At 43.7% G+C, this 23,152-nt stretch overlaps 1 protein-coding gene across 1 annotated transcript in view; it reads right to left on the bottom strand.

Annotated features, from left to right (window-relative positions):
- Window positions 1-23,152, bottom strand: part of UCHL3 (ubiquitin C-terminal hydrolase L3) — a 364,417-nt gene that overhangs the window by 52,925 nt on the left and 288,340 nt on the right. Inside the window, exon 5 of the mRNA XM_078657433.1 lies at window positions 22,420-22,495. Within this exon, the coding sequence (XP_078513559.1) occupies window positions 22,420-22,495 (76 nt within the window). The remainder of the gene's footprint in view (window positions 1-22,419; window positions 22,496-23,152) is intronic.

The raw sequence follows: 23,152 nt of genomic DNA, 5'->3' as shown, positions 1-23,152 counted from the left end.
CCTAACCTGGCAACTGCATCCAACCTGTGCTCCATCCCGGTCAGCCTTAAAGGGAGAATTTGACCCGGTTCATAGCTATCAGATAGCCCGAGTCGGTGCTCACGCCCAGGTCAACCAACAACCCAATTTCTCACAGTAGACAAGGTTAGAATGAGGCCCTCTGGCAGCAGATAAACGGTTTTGTTTTCTTGTTGTCTAGAGATCCACGAGTGCAATCTCTTCTGTGATTGACTGTGTGAGGATAATAGATGGGAACTCTTCAATTAGTGATATAACTTCCCCATTGTCTCAATAGGTTCTGCGAACTGTGGCAGTGCTTCACTCATCCTCTTCAGTGTCTGGCACAAGCTCTTCTAAATATACCATCTACGGCATTAGTAAAGCTCTATTTGGATTACATGGCACTTTAATAGGCTTTATCCCACTTCCAACATGTAGTGCCTGGTGCTATTTTGTTCTAATTTAAAGGCAGGAGAATTTTAACTTGTTTTCCTCACATCAAGAATATTCTGCTTGGAATACAACACTGATACTATTACAATTACAGCAATCTTTTCTCTTAATTCCATAGCTATGCCCCTGCTGCAACTATGCTCTTGTGAGCATATTCATTTTTCAAGGAAGGTGCAATTAACTAGCTAAGTCCACCCTTTTAGTGTGTAGCCAACAAGAGTGCGGAAAATTGACAGCAAAGTAACATTGCAATGAGCGTGCTGTGGTTACAGGGAACAACGGTTTAATTTGTAAAAGAATAAGTGCTGGGGCCCAAAGTTTTGTTCAGAAGTTAGTTTGGCGCTAATGAAGTATCAAGTCAGCATTGTCTTGGTTCCACCTCATGCAATAACCAGACATTTCTTGCCTCACTGTCTTGCACTTGCGGGCTCTTTCTCACCCCTGCCTTTTCACATTGTCAATTTTTTTCCTCTTTCTCCATCTCTTTCTTTCCCTCTTTTGTATTTATTCCCTCTCCTGCTACAGATCAAAGTTTGTTAGAGAAATTTTGTCCTGGCTCTCAAAAATGAATGCCAGTGGGCACCACCTGCAACGCCTCGAAATTAAGCACTGCAGGGTGCACTTGTTTCTCCTCAGGCACACCCAACAACTGCACTTGTGACTTAGAAAAACAAAAAAACAAGCATCAAAATTGAAGTGAAGTTGAAGAATGCTCCGGATGCTCTCAGTAGTTTGTAAAGTTTTATTCATGCGGTGAGGAGAGAAAGCAAGTTAATCCTAACAGGTGCCCAGAGGTAACTGCCTGTCCTGGAATAACCGAGGGATTCAGGTTCCACGACAGAGCAGTGTTCTAGGCAAGCATCACCACACATCTCCCTTTTTCCAAATAAAGAACTAATCAAACAGAGAATAATAAATTAGAAAACCTAGGAGCAATGCAATGAACAATAATAGACATGTAAGTAAAAGTAAAGTGTTAACAATGAAAACAAGTAGAACAATATACTCTCCTCCCCTCTAAAAGGGAAAGAAGAAATTAATCACAAATAAAGTCTTGAAACTTGCTGCGGGTAAACTTGGTGCCAACGCTTCTCCTCAAAGTTTCATGTGAAATTCCCTTATCCGCTTGTATGAATTGGTGAGCGAAAGGGTTAGAGGTATTTTTACCATTAATGTTCATACCAGCATTAGGATCAAGTGCTAGGCGAGAAATATTCCACCAATTTCCATCTGAAAGTTTTGCAGCATTTTTCCTGAGATCCGAAATTTGTAAACGTGCTTTAAATTTAGAAAAACCTTTCCCAACAAGACATGGATTTTTAAAACAAACCCAGTCACCTAACTTCAACCTGCTGCATTTTGAGTTGTCAAAAATTCTTTTTGCACTTGAGGCATCTGAATTGGATTTGGCTATATTCCATGATTCATTAATATTCACATGTCAAAGCTTGTAGTCATCCAAAAAGGACATAAATCAGTTGTTGCTTTTCTTCCTCGCATTAATTTGAAAGGAGTTTTTGTTGTAACACTGTGAGGTGTCGTTCTGTAACTCCAAATCAACTCTTTTAAAGCAGTTTCAACATTCATGTTACACTTTAAAGTAGACTGGATACATTCAACTAAAATTCTGTTGAAGCGTTCTACTTTACCATTACTTTGGGGTTTATATAAAGGTGTTTTAATATGTTTGATATTGCATTTAGATTAGTTACTTACCTGTAATCCTAGTTCTCTTCCAGGGGTATCCTCATCAAAGTCATAAGCATTAGAATAGTCCCGCCCATGTGCGGGACCCCGGAAACACTATATTATATGTGCCCCACATATATATATATATATATATATACACACATATATATATTCACTGAAAAAACCATAGGTTATAGACCATATATAGTTAGGAATTAGCATTTACAAAACCTTGAAAATTCACTGAAAAAACCATAGGTTATAGACCATATATAGTTAGGAATTAGCATTTAAAAAACCTTATTTTACTCACACAAAACCATTGAAATTCCATATATAGTTAGTTGCACTAACTATATATTGCGCACCCGCAATCCACTGCTGATGATGTCACATATTACATCATTCATGACATGGTCAGTGACATCACTGATGACATCACTGATGACATCTCAAATGACATCGCTGATGACATCACTGATGACAACATCCAGTGACTATGTTTCTGTAAAGTTAAAATATGTCTTACATATTGAAGAATGAGTGGATGTATAAGTGTCTGGACGAAGGATTTAGTAGGTGCATGACTGAATGTATGAGTGAGTGATTAAATGTGTCTCACTGAGTGCATGGGTTAGTGACTAAACTGTCTTAATTTGTGCATCATTATGTCTGTTGTTCTGTAAACTGCTGCATGTGTTGATCAGTAGCTATATGAGTAACTATATGGGTTATTGATTGATTGCCCAAGTATTTGCATGGGAGACTGAGTGTGTGTGTGGCTGGATGGGAGGTGTGTGACTCTGTACAGATCAATGTGTACTTGTATCAATGATTGTATAAGAGAGTAAGTATGTGTTAGTATATGGTTGAAAACGTAAGGTGCTCTATGTTTAACTGTATAGAGTAGAAAATGGAAGTGTGATTGATTCTTTACAGGACTGACTAGGTGTGTGAGTAACTCCATGGATGAGTGGCAGAGTGTGAGTGTCTGTATAGGTGTATGAGTGCATATGATTGTGTTGTAAACATGAGTGATTGTATGTATGAATGATTGTATGGGTGAATGAGTGAATGTGTGTGTAGACGTAGGAATCAGTGAGTACGTATGTAGTAACTAGTATTGGTGTGTCAATGGTTTCAAAAATTATACTCTGTTTTTAACACTGGGTGAAACAGAGGTTATATTAAAATGTGAGGAGATGCATTGTATTGTCACATGAATGATATCATCAGTGATGTGATCATTGATGTCAAGTGAGATGTCATCAGTGATGTCATTTGAGATGTCATCAGTGATGTCATCAGTGATGTCACTGACCATGTCATGAATGATGTAATATGTGACATCATCAGCAGTGGATTGCGGGTGCGCAATATATAGTTAGTGCAACTAACTATATATGGAATTTCAATGGTTTTGTGTGAGTAAAATAAGGTTTTTTAAATGCTAATTCCTAACTATATATGGTCTATAACCTATGGTTTTTTCAGTGAATTTTCAAGGTTTTGTAAATGCTAATTCCTAACTATATATGGTCTATAACCTATGGTTTTTTCAGTGAATTTCAATGGTTTTTTAATAGCAAATATCATAAGCTGTCGAATGTCAAGTACGTGGTAAGAATTTTTTTTTTCGTGTTTATGCACACTGATCTGCTTTGATTGCTGCCCCCCACCCCTCATTTCTATTAGGAGTACTCTCTCTTTGCAGATAGTGAAGGGTAGTTAATGCAGCCCTTTCCCCCTTTGTAATCCGTCGTGCCTGCTTCTCTCTCCATTTGATTGATTGTTCTCTTTGGTTCATTCTCTATTTACAAACAAGCACAGAGTCGCAATACTCTGTTTAGTCTTTGCAGATAGCGAAAAATCGTGTAAAAAAACAAAAGGAATCGAGCAAAATCAGTAGGCCACTAATGGGATCTCTTTTGACCTCGCTAAAATAGAAACATTAGGAACAACCTGTTGAAAATAGCAATGCGTATGTATATAAGCGGCGTTCATTTGTGTTCACAGTACCCCTTGTTGATTGTTTCAATCGAGCATTGAATTGTTCGAAGTTAATTCTCTTAACGATCTTCTCTACCTGCAAACGAGGAAGAATAGGAATATTCTATCTCCCTTTGCAGATAGTGAAGGGTAGGTAACGCAAGCCTTTAACACGTCGTACCTATTTCATTCCTCATTGATTGATTGATTGTCCGAGCATTGACTGTTTGGGAATTAGTTCTTTTTGGAGGTATTCCCTGTTTGCAAATAAACGTAGGAAAATCTTTGCAAGTAGTGAAAGGGTACGTAATGCGGACCGTTCTCCCCCGTTGTAATCTGTCATGCCTATCTACTCCCCACTGATTGATGCACCTTTTTCACCCGGACCATTTACTAGAGATACGTCATCTGGCCCGACCAGAGAGCACCCCTAGTGAAAAGGACATATGCAATAATAACGAAGTGATCACTGTATCCTGTTAACAGAAACTTTACCATGAAACAACCTGGAAAGAAAAAAATAGGAAAACGAAAATCAGTAGGCCACTGATGAACATGAACTTTTATTAAACAACGAACAAAGAAACGATAACATAACGTAATGATAAAACCTATTAATGTCCTAGAAACAAGAAAACGTTAAAATATGCCAGTGGTGAGAGACCAGAAAAACAGTAAGAGAAACCAAATCACCCCTCGCTGTCCCACCGCCTGCCACGCCAAAAAAATCGATAGACTAGGGAAAATGCAAGTCAGTAGAACATCCACCCCCACTCTGGAAACTTCCAAGGTGGGGCAGGGTTCCGGCTACGCCCAGCCGGGAGCAGCCCATATAAGGCAGGTTCTGCTGCCACGCCTCGGCCAGGAGATCCTAACGTAGGGTGTAGCCGCAGGAGAGGCCGAGACCAGCGGGACCCGGCCAGGGGATTGCCTTTACAACGCTGAACAGTTGCAGGGGGGGGGAATGTCTCCTCGACCCTCCCCTCTCTCTCCCAGTCCGGCCGCGGTGGCCCTTGAGAGTTGCAGGTAGTCCCGCCACATGCTCTTCCGGTCCGACCACCAACGGTCGGGGGGCCGAGGCCGACGGGATCCGGCTGCAGCCGATAAACCAAGAAACCCGTTCATGGGGCCAGAGCCAGGGGCGTCCGGCCGACATCCACCGGAAGCCCGGCCCGAAGACGGACGGGACACTTCTTTCTTTTATAATGGCTGCGACAACACTGGAGGGGGATGTCTTGCACATGCCTCCGACCCCCCCTCGTCCTCATCGCCTGGTCCGGCCATAACAAATCTCAAGCGAGACGCCGTGGGGTGCACTGGGAGGGAGAGACGGTGCGAACAGGCCTCTCCCGCCTCCCCAGGTGGAGGCTTCCCAGCTGCACCCTCAGCGCTCCAGGCGGTGGCATCCTAACAACTCCAGTGCTGCACAGTTTCGGAACGACCTAGATAACGGTTCTTCCACTGTGGCCATGCTGCAACGTCTCGCCCGGCAGGGTGGAGCCCGTCCGCTCATGTGACCCCGCGATCGCCGGTAGCTGCCGAACTCTCAAAATGGCGGTCGACCTGGCAAGAGCGGGCCCAACATAAAGAAATGGCCCGGTCACTGGTTGACTCCACCACCGTAGTCCTCCACGACCTTGAAGATTCTAGAGGAGCCGCGGGAGTCTCCGACCCCCGATGGGGAATGACTGCCATGATCGCCCGTGGAGTGACGAAACTGTATCCGCGGGACGTCGGCGCTCCCATGCTGGCGCCAGCCTCACTTTGAATTACTACAATCCTGCAGACCTCACTTCCGGTGAAAGCACAGTGTGACCCGGTAGGAAAAATTATTGCACCCCCTCCCCTTTTTGACTGATAGTTCAAACCACCGATCCTTTCCTTTGCCCTTTTAACGGAACTTTGGACTGCCTCCCCCTCTTTTACATTTTCTAGAGAAAACAAAACATTAACCACTACATTAGCATAGCAGTTGACACCAGAACTGTTTTCAAATTGAAAACCAACAACATCTTCAACAGAATCCTTTTTGTTTCTGCTGTGACCCTGCTACAGCACAGGCATTGTCCCCAGCAGTAATTCTGCAATGCCGGTAAGAATAGCTGTGGTGCCTACTGGACTCACTCACCCCCGCGGCGCCCCACGCCGTTATTTGCTGGGCGGCAACTTGCTAGACATCACTTTCGTGCCATCTAGATTTCAGCGCGTTCTGCTGCCTTGGAACTATTCGCACAACAGACCGCTACTGACAAGAATATTTCATTATTGGTGCTGTCAATTTCAATAAATCTATTGGATAATTAAAAAGAAATTGCCACGGTCTCTTCGTTGTTTAAATGTTTTTACTGTTTTTGTTTTGTTGTATATATTTATATGTTATTAAAGTTTTATATTCCTACTACTTTGTTGGAGTGCTATATATTTTTAATGTGACACATAATTGTAAAAACTTTGATGTACAAAGAGTCATTCCTGGAATCTTCCGCTTCAGGCTCGGTCCTCTCCCCAATCACAATACAGGATGGTTTTCAGATAGTAGGAACGCGTGTGCTGTGACGGATCACATCGGGTGTGGGCCTTGATCTACTATAACTCCTTTGAAGAGGGGTGATTCTTTACAGCTGGGGCCATAAACTACATCTGCAGGGCTAGCTGATAGCCTAGGACCGGCCTGGACATTCGGACACAGAGGAAGAGGAGTGTCAGAGGGTGCGGTAGTGAATAGGGCGAAAGGGAGGTGTCGGGCGGGCACAGAGTGTGATTCTCAGGGAAGAGCAGCGCAGATGGGGGAAGGTTTATTGCCCATGCATAAGACAGAGAGCGGTGGTGACCAGTGCCTGGGGGAGATGCTTACGAGGGTGAGGAGCCATGCTACGAATCGACAGCGTGCAGAGAGTGGGTCTGGTCAAGACATCTAAAATGGCTGCCGTGCACGACAAAAGTGTGGCATTTCAAAAAAGGCAAGATGGCGCAGACAATGTTTTTCAACACTTCCTCATTTCCTTCGAATCGAACGTTAACAGACGTTGGGGCATATTACCAAAGTTAAGCGATATTTATCGCTAACGATGCTTACCAACCAATTTTTTACCACTAAGCATCGTCAGAAATTATCGAAGATAAACCTTACTATTATCAAGGTTTATCGCAAATGCGATAATAAACGGCCGCAATGCATGAATATCGCTAAAAACTCAGCGATATTCATGCATTACCGAGCTAATACTCTTAGCCATGTTATCCACCTCCCATTGGATAACATGGCTAAGAACTGCTCAGGGCAGGTGTTACTTTTTGGAGATATTCGCGCTTAGCGCGAATATCTCCAAAAGTTGGTAATAGGAGATAGATATCTTGCATGTTGTAATGCAAGTTATTGTGGTATATGGAACTCATACCATAATCTCTCAGGAAAGCAGAAACTGATCCTTTTGGGACCGCCTAAAAAGGCCTACGGGGTGAGGAGTACTCTACTTTGCCCCCTTTTCACGTTCCGAACTATTTTATTTTACTCTCTTCTGTAATTACACAAAATACCAGCGATAAGATGCATCGGAGACACACAGTGAGAGAAAGGAGGCCGGAGATGAAGAAGACATGTCAAATACACATTGGAGATAATATAGTGGCAGAAGGGAAGTAAATATGAGTAAACTTACCATGTAACATAAAAATGTTGCACTCTATACTATAAGTCTCATTTTATACTACAATCACTTCGCTACAACCTCATAAATTAAAAATAAAAATAAATAATGTCTCAAACAATTTTTGATTTCTAAATATAAATTTATTCTTCAGAATTTTCTAAATTTGAAACAACTACTAACATGTCCTCATCAGTAATTTCCTCTTCAATCATCTCATCTGGAATCTCCTCATTAAAAGTCTGCAATGATGATTCTTGTAACTCTATGGTCTCCAAACACTCGATAAATTCGCCATCAAGAGATTGATCAAAAAAATCATTCAAGTCATCTCCTCCTTCTGACAATATTTCATTATTGGTGCTGTCAATTTCAATCAATGTAGTGGAATCATTCAAGTCATCTCCTCGTGACAATATTTCATTATTGGTGCTCTCAATTTCAATCAATGTAGTGGAATCATTCAAGTCATCTCCTCCTTGTGACAATATTTCATTATTGGTGCTGTCCATTTCAATCAATCTAATGGAATCATACAAGCCATCTCCTCCTTGTGACAATATTTCATTATTGGTGCTCTCAATTTCAATCAATGTAGTGGAATCATTCAAGTCATCTCCTTGTGACAATATTTCATTCTTGGTGCTGTCCATTTCAATCAATCTAATGGAATCATACAAGTCATGTCCTCCTTGTGACAATATTTCATTATTGGTGCTCTCAATTTCAATCAATGTAGTGGACAATTCAAAAGAAATTGCCACGGTCTCTTCATTGTGAGCCATTTTATTTTGAAATTGCTTGCTGTAAATTGCAGAAAAAAATAATCACTTTAATTTATCGTTTTTAGTAATACATAATATAAAACTAACTTCATCAAGTATTTAGTATAACAGAAGGACAGCAAATAAATAACAGAAAACATTTTTCAAATTATCTTCAAGTGTACAACATAGTTCCCCTTACAAATTAACAACTCACCTTTTTAAAAGTAGCAGAAGTGTTAGTACTGTGTAAATCAAACACCAGAAATTCACCACCAAAAATTCCTCACAAATGTACCTCAGACAGTAGTATCACAAAATGGCTGTGGTTTCCTCTCATTTGACATATATACATAACCAATTAACTTTCATCACACACAAATACAAAACCAAAGTAACATTTTAATTGGTTCTAAATTTCAACACTTTCAAATGTGTTTTCCCCATGCAATTTTCCATAGGACATTTACATACGTCTACAGCCTGAATGGCTGAACGGAATTACACCAAACTTGGCAAAATGGTACATCAAACCTAAGAGGTCAGGAAGGATCTACTATGCCCCCTTATGGTCATTTCCCCCTTCGCTTTGGCCTCCTCTTGTCTCTCAATCCTACCGAGGGACAAGATGGCGGCCGCTACGGACTGTTTGGAATGTTGACAGACGCCGGAGAACCAATCAGCTTCGCAAAGCTCCGTAACGCGAAAAGTACGCGAAGCGGAGCGCTGTTACAGATATATATCTTTTTTTCAACGTTAATTTCTCAAAATCCACTGGAGCACATATATTGAGACCTAGCAAAGGCACATCGGGCTACCAGTCCCTAATATTTTGCCAAGTTTCGTGCAAATCCATTCAGCCGTTCGATTATTATTATTTTGGTTTTTTTTTGCCCCGCGGGGCCCTTTTAAAACCTCCACATCAAACCTAGGGGGTCAGCGAGGATCTACTATGCCCCCTTATAGTTATTTCCCCCTTTGTTTTGACCTCCTCTTGTCTCTCGATCCTACCGAGAGACAAGATGGCGGCCGCTACGGACTGTTTGGAATGTTGACAGACGCCGGAGAACCAATCAGCTTCGCTTCACAAAGCTCCGTTGCGCGAAAAGTCCGCGAACCAGAGCGCTAACCGGTCCGCTGTTACAGATATATATCTTTTTTAAAACGTTAATTTCTCAAAATCCACTGGAGCACATATATTGAGACCTACAAAAGGCACATCGGGCTACCAGTCCCTACAATTTTGCCAAGTTTCGTGCAAATCCATTCAGCCGTTCGGGCTAAAAGTGAGGCCAACCGCCCTATGGAAAACTCAATGTTAAAAACACGTTTTGGGACCCCCCTTTTTTCTCGGCCCCCACTGGACGAACCCCCCCCAAATTTTCAAGGGCTGCTCAGAAACAAAATGTGCCATTTTCCTGAAAATTTCAGCCGATTCCGTCCACAAACGCCAAAGTTATTAGACATAGAATTTTCAAAAAACCCATAGAGAAAAAATCCTAACTATATATACCTACTGGCGACCGCCAGTAGGTAATATATACATATATATATATAAAAACATGCAATAGCAGCCAAAATAAAAACAGAGCTGAAATATGCTGTAAAGAATTTTCACCATACATGAGTAATAAGCATTAGAAACATGAGAAACAACACAAAGTTTGTTTTAGAAACTGTTTTAATGCTCAGAAAGCAGTAGAAATTCTCATAACTCACTGGAAGCATAGAAAGCTCCCAGGCTGCATTGCAAACACACAGTCTAAAAAGACTGAAAAGCTAACCTGTAGCTGCATAGCAATAAACTGACACCGTGCCTTTAAGGCACCCATGACCCCCAGTATCCCATCATGCCTCATGGGTGACAGTTAGGTCAGTTGTTCTTTTCGGAGACTGAAATAAAACCCAGTAACAGATAGGTTAACAATATCTCCTTATTAAAGAATTTCCTTTGCCTGGGGAGGTGGGAGGGTTGCTTATGACTTTGATGAGGATACCCCTGGAAGAGAACTAGGATTACAGGTAAGTAACTAATCCTTCTCTTCCAGGGGATCCTCATCGATAGTCATAAGCATTAGAATAGAATAGCGAGCCTCACCTCATCTCCCTGTGGGCAAAGGAGTAACAATACAGTAATAACCATATTAAGCCTAGTAACCACTAAGCTCGTACAGGCCGTAGGTTACCCAAATAGATTCCTCAAAGAGGCTTGTCCTACTTGAGTATCGGCCCTGGAATCAGATTCTAGGCAGTAATGCCTTGTAAAGGTATGAACTGATTTCCATGTCGCCGCCTTGCATATCTCTGACATTGGAATGTCGTGCAAGAAAGCTACTGTAGCGGCCTTCCCTCTAGTGGAATGCGCTTTGGGTGACCCCAACAAAGGCTTGCCTGCAAGCTGATAGGCCAATTTAATGCACGAGACAATCCATCTCGCGATGGACCTCTTGGCCGCTGGAAAACCTGTTCGCAGAGAACCATAGTTCACGAACAGTTGATCCGTTTTCCTAATCCCTTTGGTCATTTCCAAATAGAACTTGAGCACTCTCTTAAGATCTAAGGAGTGAAGCGACAGCTCGGCTGGGGTCGTAGGATTTGGAAAAAACGAAGGGAGGGAAATGGACTGATTTATATGAAAATCAGAAATGACTTTAGGCAAGAAAGATGGATGAGCCCTTAGGACTACTCTATTGTGATGAAAAACAGTATATGGTTCTTTCGCACAGAGCGCTTGAATCTCGCTTACTCTGCGCGCAGAGGTAATCGCCACCAAAAAGGCCGCCTTCCAAGAGAGATGTTGCAAGGAGGCCTTGTGGATGGGCTTGAAAGGAGGTGACATTAACCTGGATAGAACCAGGTTCAATTCCCATGGAGGAGAAGGGTTTCGCACAGGGGGATACACTTTTTTCAACCCCTGGAGGAAGTCCTTAACTACTGGAACCTGAAAGAAAGTAATCTGATCAGGTGATTTCCTGTATGCTACTATGGCTGACAAATGCACCCTAATAGAAGCGTACTTTAAACCAGCAGTTGCCAGGGAAAGGAGGTATGGCAAGATGACGTCCTCCTGCCCTTTAGTCGGATATAGGTGATGATCCCTACACCATAAGTAAAACCTTTTCCACTTGAACGCATAGGACGCTCTCGTGGAAGGCCTCTTAGCCTCTTTTAAAATGTTCATGCATTCAGGAGGCAAGTTCAAATGTCCATATTGCAGGACCTCAGGAGCCATGCTGTTAGGTTCAGTGATGGGAGGTTGGGATACATTATCCTCCCGTTCATCTTGCTCAACAGGTCCGGCCTGCAAGGGAGTCATCTGTGTGGACACACAGACAGATGTAGAAGGTCCGGGTACCACCACTGCCGCGGCCAATCCGGAGCTATCAGGATCATTTCCATGTTTGACCTGCGGAGCTTGGAAACTACTCTCGGAATCAGAGCCAGGGGAGGAAACGCGGCAGCGAATGTCCCTGACCAATCCATCAGCATAGCATTCCCCTGCGTCCCTGGCCGGTGGAACCTGGACGCGAAGGCGTGGCATTTGGCGTTTTCGTCGTCTGCAAACCAGTCTATGGTTGGACAACCCCAGCAACGAAAAAGCTCTTCTACTACTTCGTCTTTTAGCACCCAGTCTGGCTGATCTTCGAAGTGCCTGCTGAGTGCGTCTGCTTTTACGTTCAACTCGCCTGGAAGGTGCACTGCCACTACCGTGAGGCCTCGAGAGAGGAGCCAATGCCCGATTGCCTGAGCCTCTCGAGAAAGTGGGCGAGACCTTGTGCCTCCTTGTTTGTTCAGATAGAACATGGTGGTCGTATTGTCCGTCTGAACTAGGACTGAGTTGGACTCTATCGCTGGAAAGAAAGCTTTGAGAGCCAGGAATACCGCTCTGAGCTCCAGCATATTGATGTGGTATGTCTGCTCCTGCGCAGACCACTGGCCTTGAATTTGAAGCGGACCCATGTGCTCTCCCCAGCCTTGCAGAGAGGCATCCGTCACTATAGACTGGGATGGAAGAGGTTGGTGAAACAGTACCCCCACCAGTAAATTCTTTCTCCGAGTCCACCATTTGATGGCATCTTTCGTCGTTTGGGAAAGCATGATACGATCTTCCCAACGTCCTGTCGCTTGGTCCCACTGATCCTCCAGAGCCTGCTGTAGAGGACGCATTCTCAGCCTGGCGTTTGGGATGAGAAAAATGCAGGACGCCATGGAACCCAGCAGGGATGCTACTTGTCGGGCTGTTGGAAGCCGAGACTCTAGCAGGAGTCCACATTTCTGACTCATGGAAAAAAGTCTCTCCTCCGAAGGAAACGCTTTTCCCACTTTTGTGTCCAGAACGGAGCCTAGGTAGTGGATGGACTGTGTAGGCCGCTGGACTGACTTCTCCAGGTTCACATGGAGGCCGAGCCTGCGCAACTGGTGCAGACACAGATGTAGATCGTGCTTTACCTGTACCGGAGATGGACCTTTTAGGAGCCAGTCGTCCAGGTATGGGTAGATGAAGAGCCCCTTCTTGTGAAGAAAAGCCGCCACCACTGCCATGCATTTGGTGAAGACTCGTGGTGCGGACTTGAGACCGAAGGGTAGCACTTTGTACTGGTAGTGTTTGTTCCCTACGACAAACCTCAAGTACTTGCGATGTTGTTGAGCAATTGGGATGTGAAAGTACGCATCTTGCAGGTCCACCGAACACATCCAATCTCCGACTTGAAGATGTGGGCATATTTGGTGAAGCGCTAACATGCGGAACTTTTCTCTGACGATGACTTTGTTTAAAAGTCGCAGATCGAGTATTGGTCTGAACTTGTCCTCCTGATCTTTTTTGGGGACATGAAAATATCTGGAGTAAACTCCCTTTCCTCTTTGAGCGAGAGGAACCTCCTCTATTGCTCTTTTTTGTAGTAGGACTTTTACCTCTCTTCGGAGCAAGCTTAGCTGGTGAGGGCAAGAGCTCTTTGGAGGAATGCTCTTCGGAGGCGCACGGAAACGTAGCCTGTATCCATTGCGCAGTATATTCAGCACCCACTGATCCTTTGTGATGCTGACCCACTCTGCCAGGTGTTGTGAAGCACTTCCTCCCACTGGAGTGGGTAACGGCGCCAGAGGAAGCCACTGCTCAGGCCTTTCCTCCTCTTGTGGTGTTAGAGGATTGTTGGTGACCTCCTCTACCTCTGCCGGGTTTGCCTCGAAACTGGGATTTCCCCTGGTTCTTATTTTGGGACCACTGAGGGGTTTGAACCCTCTGTTGAGCCCCTCTCCCCCTGTTGGTCTTGAAGCGGCGTTTGAATTCTTTTTTCTTCTCCAAACCCACCGCTTTCACTGTGTCCAGTTCCGTCTTCATTCGGGTCATTTCTTCGTCAGCATGTTCCCCGAAGAGAGCGGAACCCAAAAAGGGGAGATTAAGGATGCGATGCTGAGCATCCGGCTTCAGACCTGTAAGGCGCAACCAGGCCGACCTCCTGGCACAAACCCCATGTGAATAGGAATGCGCCGCAAGGATAGCACCATCCGCAGCCGTGCTTATCATCTGATTCGCCACCAGACATCCTTCTGTCACAGTCTCTTCAAAATCCTGCTGGTCTTCCTTTGGCAGCTTGGATTTGAACCTTTCCATGGAGTCCCATAAGGCTCTGTCGTATCGACCCAGAAGCGCAGCCGCACTAGAAACCTTAAGAGTGGATGCAGCTGAGTTGCAAACCTTGCGACCCCAGGAGTCTTGAGATTTGCTGTCCTTGTCTGGTGGGACTGAAGAGGAACCAGCAACTGCGTGTGTCTTCCTCGCCGCTGCCACAATTACAGAGTCTGCTGGAGGGTCAGATTTTACAAAAACCGGGTCAGAAGAGGCCGGTTTGTATTTTTTCTGAATGCGGGCTGGCACCGCTCTGATAGCCGCTGGAGTTAGGAAAACCTCTTTGACAGGATCCATAATCCCCGGGACTAAAGGCAGCAGAGGACGGGAGATAGCTTTTTCGTGTAAAGTCTCAAAAATGACTGTCGTTGTAACCTGAGGGACAGACATTTCAATGCTCAGCATCTCAGCTCCTCTTTGCAGGACATCTAGATACGTGCCAATGTCATCCACTGGGGAGGATCTGGACGTAGGACTGTCCGTCAACGTAGGGGAGTAGTCCCTCTTGGAAGACCTGGTAGAAGAGGTAGATGAAGTAGATGGAGTTCGTCGACATCTACGGTAAGTACTGTGCCTCCTCTCCCGCGATCTTTTTGAACGCTCCTCCCGTCTAGGAGAGCGAGATCTGATCCGATCTTCTGAACGAGGTCCTTTTCTGGGAGATCGGGACCTTCTGGGAGATCTGGTTGGTGTTCTCACAGGTGATTTGCGCCTGGGAGGACTACGCTTGTCCATCTCCTCTACCAGATCCTGAAGAGGAGACCTGTGCTGTGGGCTGGCATATTCTTGCATACGTTTGTCAGCCCCAGAATCTCTCCAATGGTCCAAAGACCTGTACCATCTGGGTGATAGTCTGATTTGCCCAGCCGAAGGGTCTGGCCGACGCTCAGGAGATTTGCGCACAGGACTTCTGGACTTTGAAGATGCAGTTGAGGAGCCAGAGGACCGTGAAGTGGAATTACGGGAAGCTGACTCCGTTACCATAACCACATCTGAAAACCTCGAAGTCGAGCGATCTTCCCTCGCCATCAAGCGCCCTCGGGGAGTCGGAGGGTCAAACAATCTCGACTTTGATCGTCTATGTGAGGATCTATGGTCCCTCGACGTCGAGCGGCGATGACCCGCCGTCGACGGAGTTCTCTGTCTCGACGCCGAACGGCGATGACCGGCCATCGACGGAGCCCTCTCTCTCGACGTGGAACGACGATGTCCAGTCGTCGACGGAGGCTTCTCTCTCGACGTCGAACGACGGTGTCCAGTCGTCGACGGAGGCTTCTCTCTCGACGTCGAACGACGATGTCCAGTCGTCGACGGAGCTCTCTGCCTCGACGTCGAATATCTGTGCGACGACGGCGGAGGGGTATTGGGCACCCTCGACGCCGAGCGCTGACGAAACACTGACTGAGACTGCCTCCTCGACGCCGATCGACTTTTTCCTGTCGACGGCGGAGGGGTCTTGGTCCTCGACGCCGAACGTCGTTTTTTTAGACGACGGCGGAGGGGTCACACTTTGACGCCGGTCGCCGCCTGGATGACGACGGCGGAGGAGTGACCTCCCTCGACGCCGGTCGTCGCCTGATTGACGACGGCGGAGGGGTCTTGGATCTCGACGCCGACCGTCGCCCGGTTGACGGCGGCGGAGTCACCATCCTCGACGCCGGTCGTCGCCCGGTTGACGCCGGTGGAGGGGATTTCAACGACGGAACTGGATCCTTCCACGTCGTCGACGTACCTGGTCTTCTTTTCGACGGCGAGCCCGCCGTCGACGGTAGTTTAGAAGAGAGATGATCCACCGGTGGTTCTTTTCTCAGCGCCGAGCCCGACGCTGAAGTTGAAGGGTGTGAAGACTTCTTTTTTGAAGATGTATGAGCCTTCTTGGAGCCCTTCTTCACCGGAGATCTTCCTCTGGATGACCTGTGAGCCAGGCCATAAATGTGAATCCTCTCCTTGTCCTTGAGAGTTCTTCCCGACAGGTGCCTGGATCATGATCTTCAGGCAGACACAGGATACAGACGTCGTGGTTGTCTGATTTTGCCTTCTTGTTGCCACAAGGACATTTGTCAAAGAGTGAAGGCATTCTCAAAAGAAAATGTTCACTAAACTGACTGAAAAAGACAGTATCTTACTTGACTAGATGTTAAATGTCAAAGTAAGAGCAAAAGTTGTTAAAAGTGAAGTATTTTTCTGTCAAAAAACAGAAAATTAGTGGAGCTGTGTAACCAGGGTCCTTCTCTGAAGGAACCGGAAAGAACAACTGACCTAACTGTCACCCCTGAGGCATGATGGGATACTGGGGGTCATGGGTGCCTTAAAGGCACGGTGTCAGTTTATTGCTATGCAGCGACAGGTTAGCTTTTCAGTCTTTTTAGACTGTGTGTTTGCAATGCAGCCTGGGAGCTTTCTATGCTTCCAGTGAGTTATGAGAATTTCTACTGCTTTCTGAGCATTAAAACAGTTTCTAAAACAAACTTTGTGTTGTTTCTCATGTTTCTAATGCTTATTACTCATGTATGGTGGAAATTCTTTACAGCATATTTCAGCTCTGTTTTTATTTTGGCTGCTATTGCATGTTTTTATATATATATGTATATATATATATATATATATATATGTGTATATATATATGTGGGGCACATATAATATAGTGTTTCCGGGGTCCCGCACATGGGCGGGAATATTCTAATGCTTATGACTTTGATGAGGATCCCCTGGAAGAGAACTCTAGAAAAGATTTCATTTCAAGAGAAATAAATTGGACGCCATTATCGGTTAAAATTTCACCTGGGATACCTTGTCTTGTGAATAAATCTTGGAAAAAATTGATAACATTTTTTGTAGTGGGCTCCATCACTCCTCTAACTTCTACCCATCTTGATAAATGGTCAATCAAAACAATGATATATCTCATATAGTTGGGTAGGACATAGTAGGGTCATAAAAAGTCCACTCCAACACGTTGCCAAGCTCTTTCTGGGCAAATGGTGGGAAACTCAACCACCCCTTCAGTTTTTAAAACCTTGTCACTAACTTTACATTTTCCACACTCACGTACATACAAAATCTATTTCATGGTCCATTTTAGGCCACCAAAAGTTTTCTCTTACCCTTCTTTTGGTGGAAGTGGAACCCAAATGACCAGAGTGAGATAATTCAATAATACGTTTGTGGAAACAAGTTGGCGGAATAAGTTTATCACCACGCATTAGTTTACTACACTCTAAAGATAATTCGTCAGATACTTTCCAAAAAGCTTGAAATTTATCAGGTAAACTTCTTTCTTTCTGCCAACCAGAAGTAACCATTTGTATGACATCCCTTAGTACAGCATCATTGTGTAATTCTTGTGCCCAATCATTCTCTTCTTTACAAATGCTTGAATCGGCAATAAAGCATTCTTCAATCTCTGACTCCCAATCATATTCATCACAGTCTCCAATCGGGAGTATAGAAAGACAGTCTGCTCTAGAGTTTTTTCCACTTGGAATGTATTCTACAGAGAAAGAAAATTCTAGTAGTCTTGCTGAAAGTCGAGCTATATGGGCAGTGGTGTGTTTTAACTTCCTTCCTGACAAAATTTCTACCAGAGGACGATGATCAGTCCTCAAAGTAAAAGGTCTTCCCCACAAATAAGCTCCACATTTCTCTACGCTCCATACGCATGCTAGGAGTTCTTTCTCTAGAACGGAATATTTACGTTCGGGTGAACGTAAAGTCCTAGAGGCAAATCCAACAGTTGTTTCATGATTAATGTTGAGTTGGGTTAAAACTGCTCCTAAACCATATTCTGAGGCATCTACAGTAACAAAGTCGTTCTACCTTCTACAAATGATTGTAGTGATGGTGCTGAAGTAATATCTTTTTTAATGTTCTCAAAAGTGTGCTGACATAGGTCTGACCATACACATTTTTCGCCTTTTTTAAGTAAAACCTTAAAGCATTCAGTGATTGTAGCAAAATTCTGCATGAAAGAAAGTTAACAATTGTTCTCTATTTTGAGGAGCAGGCGCATCTACAATGCTTTTTTACCAAACTAGGTTTAGGTTTTACACCTTGCTTAGAAAATACATGCCCAAGATACTTAATTTCTTTTTTTTTCGAATGTACATTTGTCTTTTCGCAGCGTGACACCTCTTTTTTCTAAGGTCTCTAGAACATTGTTTAGTGTGAAGCCATGTTCGTTTTCGCTAACAGAAAATATTAAAATGTCATCCTGAAAGATTGCAACATGTTCGTTACCAGTAAACATGTCTGACATGAGCCTCTGGAAGACTGCAGCGGCAGAAGCGATACCAAATGGCATGCGACAAAATTGTAAAACTCCATCAGGAGTTACAAATGCAGTCAAATGACGGGAACTTTCATCTAACTCAACTTTGTGGTAAGCCACTCTTAAGTCTAATTTGCTAAACCACTTGGTTTGGCCAACTTTAGTGATTAGGTCTTCAATCCTAGGGAGAGGGTAGTTATCTATCCAGATAGCTTCATTCACACTCCTCATATTCACACACATGCGTAATTCCCCATTCTTTTTCTTCGCTAGAGCAATGGGAGATAACCACAAAGTTCAATCAGTTTTTTCGATAATACCTTGTGAACACATATCATTGAGCATGGCAGAAAGGTCACTTCTCACACTGAAAAGTATTTTACCTAACTTATGTTTTACAGGGACAACATCATGTTTGACCTTAAGGCGATAGGTAAAATCTGAAATTTTGCCTAATTTGTCATGAAAAACTTTACTGAACTTCTTGACCCAAGTGTTGTCGTGGTTGCTTACTGAACCTAGTCTTTTCTTTTCAAAGGAAATAGGTTGTTCTAAACCTGGTCTGATCGTAATACCAAATTCAGCTTGATGAATTAAGCCCAAAACATTGATCCCTTTTTTTGCGACATACATTTTACCATTGATTGATTTATCTAAAATCCTAATGTCAGCCCAGAAGAAACCAATGAGGTCTACTTTGCTTCCTTCAAATGCTATTATAAGAATATCTAGAGGAAGTACAGTTTTGTTATACCAGTATTTTTCAAAAATATAATTGGAGATAATAGTTATGCGTGAACCAGTATCAACTAAAAGTTGTATAGCATGAACTTCTTCGGGCGATGGCCGTACACTTCGTGGATCAGGTAGATCGTCGCCAAATTACTGAAGAATGCTCCTGATGCTCTCAGTAGTTTGTAAAGGTTTATTTGTGCGGTAAGGCGAGAAAGCAAGTTAATCCTAACAGGGGCCCAGAGGTAACTGCCGGTCCTGGAATCCCCGAGGGATTCGGGTTCCATGACAGAGCAGTGTTCTAGGCAAGCATCACCACAGAAGTATAAGCTTCTGTTGAGCAAGTCACCACTCAAAACAAAAATGTTAAACCTATCTATGGATCTAATTTTGGAGGGTCCTGGCTATGTATAATTCCCTATTAGAAAGTCCTGGTGGGACTAGCCAAAGTGTTACCCACCACACCAGCCTAGATAATGGCTCTGGCCAAAAAGCAGGTGGCTCAACAAAGTCAAGGGACTAACCATCCTCTATTGATGCCCCTCTGGGTTTGCCCTTTCTGTAAGGCTAGGGACCTTTTGGCATTAGGGTACTTTCCTTCAGATGCTGATATCAGGTGTCAGTCATCCAAGGTAGAATTAGTAAGGAAGCAGCCCTGCAGGCTGCCCCATAGCATTCATCCAAGAGTGCCTTTCTGCGCACAAACAGTGGTTTACCACCCCAAAATCATAATTAAATCCTACAAGAATTTGGAAGTTCTCGTGCGCTCCAATGCTCATATGATCAGCCAGTCAAAAGACAGTTCTGCCCTCAGTCATCCTGAAATCCATTATCTTTACAACTCTTTATCATCCCTCCTTCTTAAGGGAGAAAATGTTCGCCTTCTCCCCAAACACGTAGCTTACCAGGTGCTTAGCTAATAGTGCATCTGCTGCAGTCCTCTAACTTCCATACCTACCTTCACACATACTGTCGAAAAAGCAGACCTACAATATTATTAAACAAGCATTTGCAATGCAATCAGTCTCGAATTTGTTAAAGTTAGAGCTGTTGGCATTGAAAATGCCAATGTTTTATACTTTAGTTTTTTTGTATTTACAGTGGAGTGATTATATTTGCATATCGCTATTGCCATTCGTTTGACCTTGTGGTACTTGAGAAACAGAAAATGAGAAATAGGTTATGAGGGAGGGGAGACTAGAGTAATACATTGCCTGAACAAATGAAAGTTACAACATCCTGGAAAAAGCAAACTGATAGGGAATGAAACATTAAGTAAAGCATGTGAAATGTAAGCAGGAACAACACAGATGCAGCGCAAAAGATAAAGCACTGTGCAATACCTCCAGGAATGTTGCACTTCCACACCCACGGCGGCCATCCAAAGATGAAAGCGCGGTCTCCCTAAGCAGGCAGTGGGTCCGGAAATAGTGTAAGATAGGCTGCCTTTGTTTTTGTGGTGAGAGGGAGGGCACCCCACAGGGAGATGGAGCGTGGAAGCGGCACATAAAAGAGAAAGCGAAGCGCTTATAAAATGGGTGCAGTGCTGAAAGTTAAAGTATGTTCCAATTTTATTTAAAAAATGGAGGTGGGCGAGTTGTGCCGTCTAGAACAAAAGTAAGGTGCATACTTCAAGATAAAGATCGGCATTCCATGGTGCTACAGTTATGCAAGCAGGAACAACATTGATGCATCGCCGAAACTCCAAGTTAAAGATAAAGTGCGGCACAGTACCTCCAGGAATGTTGCACTTCTACACCAGCGGCAGGCTGCCCGACGACAAAGGCACGGTCTCCCTAAGCAGGCAGTGGGTCCGGGAGGAGCTTAAAATAGGCAGTCTTTTTTGTTGGCGTTGGGAGGGAGGGCATCCGAAGGGGAGATGCAGCGCCAAAGCTGCAAATAAAAGATATAGCGCAGCGCTTGTAAAATGGGCTCTGCGCTGAGAGTTATTGCTTGGTCCAAAATATTTTTAAAAATGGAGGTGGCGAGCAGAGTCATGCAGAACAAAAGAAAGACCGTGGCCGCCATACTCCAAGATAAAGCTTGGCATGCCACGCTGCAACTAAAACAAACCAGTAATAAAGAACACGCTGGAAAGAGCTGTGGTGCTGAAGAAAAAAGCTCAGCCGCCATGCTAAAACTGGACAAGTGCAGTTTTGCAGAAATAAAACACGCCGCAAACTAAAGCACTTGTGATTTCGAACTGAAACAATTGTAGCAAATGTTATCTCCTGTGCAGCGCGACGGTGCAATTAGACCCCAGGGCAGGTTGCGGAAGCGGGAGAGCGTGTTGTGCCTGCAACAGCAGCTAGGATAAAAGTAATTAAGAAAGTAGTGCTGACAAATTGAAACAAAACATACTGAGGAAGATCACTTGTAACAGGAGCCATCCTCATGGGAGAATACAACTGGAAAAAGGGAGGGATTAATGAAGGCCTACTAACCAAATTAACCAATGGAAAGAAAGCAATTCCAAAGGACAGTCAAAAGAGCCAATTGAAAACATAAGCGGGAAATGGGCAGAGCATAAAGCCTATATTCTGAATATGGAAAGAGTCAATGGGGTAACCCTGTGTCCCTCAGAACCTGGGTATGTATAGAACAAACTACAAATGGTTCAGTCACGTAAAGCAATTGCTTTTACGCTCATGAAGTATTAATCATGCAAACAATAATAATAAATATCATGAATTTCTGTGAAGACTTCAGAGTGAAACACGAATGACGCACACTATGTGTTAGGAAAGTCAATTTTTACTTTTTTCCCTCGATAAAGTAAATAATCAAATACAGCTGTCAAACTTAAAAAATCATCAAGTGACATAGAATTGAGTGAATAAAGTGACAAGATGCAGTTTATGTACAAGTCATATGACACAGACAGACATATACACAATACACAAAAGCCAACTAAAGGGACAAATTGGGTTCAGTCCAATTTAGTTATAGGCAAAGTGTCTCAGGTTCAAGCTGGGTAGGCTTATTGAGGCGCGATCTAAAAAAGAATCAAATCTGAGCTTTCTACAAGGACTTAAGTATTGAACAAACGAGTTGGAACTAGTCAGTCTCAAGATTTGAGAGCCACGACTTTCACTAACAAAACAAATAAAAATCCTCAAAGATATTTTCAATGACATAGTACAATTTACATTACGTTACAGCAATATTGTGTTTCACTTGAGATTGCAGGTTCTGCACATACCATCTATATCCACCATGTACTAGAAATGAAGTCATGACGGTTCTTACCTAATTCGTAAAGATAGCCCTGCTCTTCTACGAATGTAATGAAGTGCAAATCTACTTTGTCATCGATATGTGGAGCCTGAAGGAAAAGATGAAAGGAATGGTTAAAGTACATGAACATCAACAGGCAAAAGTAATTGCATCTGAAAACACTGCTGAGGGCAAGCAACAGTTTCACCCAACAGAATGTACAATACAATGCATGAGATGACTGTGCAGAAAATGCAACAAAATCCCCAATACAGTAAATTTTCAAACTTCCAACAAATTAATTGGAACAAATCCACTGTGCGCCCACTGACAGTGGAGCTCATTGCGACAGGAAAAAAACAATTAAATTACTCCAATTTACATTTCTCAAACATTAAGCACCCTGGAAGGAGTACACTGATGGCGCTTTAAGAGACAGATGGTCTTTTACAACAATTTTTAATGGTTTTCTGACATACATCAGAGGAGTCTTGTAGACATAGATATCAATATCATTACACAGACTTCACATTTTCCATTGCTACCCATCTCTAAATTTGAAGAGACAAACATGACTCCTGGAAGTAAACCCATTTGCTGCAGTAATGATGGCACTTGGATGAAGCAGTCAGAACTCTTGCAGGTACTAAGTGCTGTCTTCTTCATTTAGTTACTTTTAGGAACATACATGTCCCATCAGGAGCAAAACACTTCCATGCTCAGCCTTCTGTAGCCACTGCATTGTCACCCCACGCACTCTAACCCC

Source organism: Lissotriton helveticus, chromosome 8 (assembly GCF_964261635.1).
Source record: "Lissotriton helveticus chromosome 8, aLisHel1.1, whole genome shotgun sequence".
Classification (NCBI taxonomy): domain Eukaryota; kingdom Metazoa; phylum Chordata; class Amphibia; order Caudata; family Salamandridae; genus Lissotriton; species Lissotriton helveticus.
The sequence above is the reverse complement of the archived record's forward strand: the minus strand, read 5'-3'. Positions and strand labels throughout refer to the sequence as shown.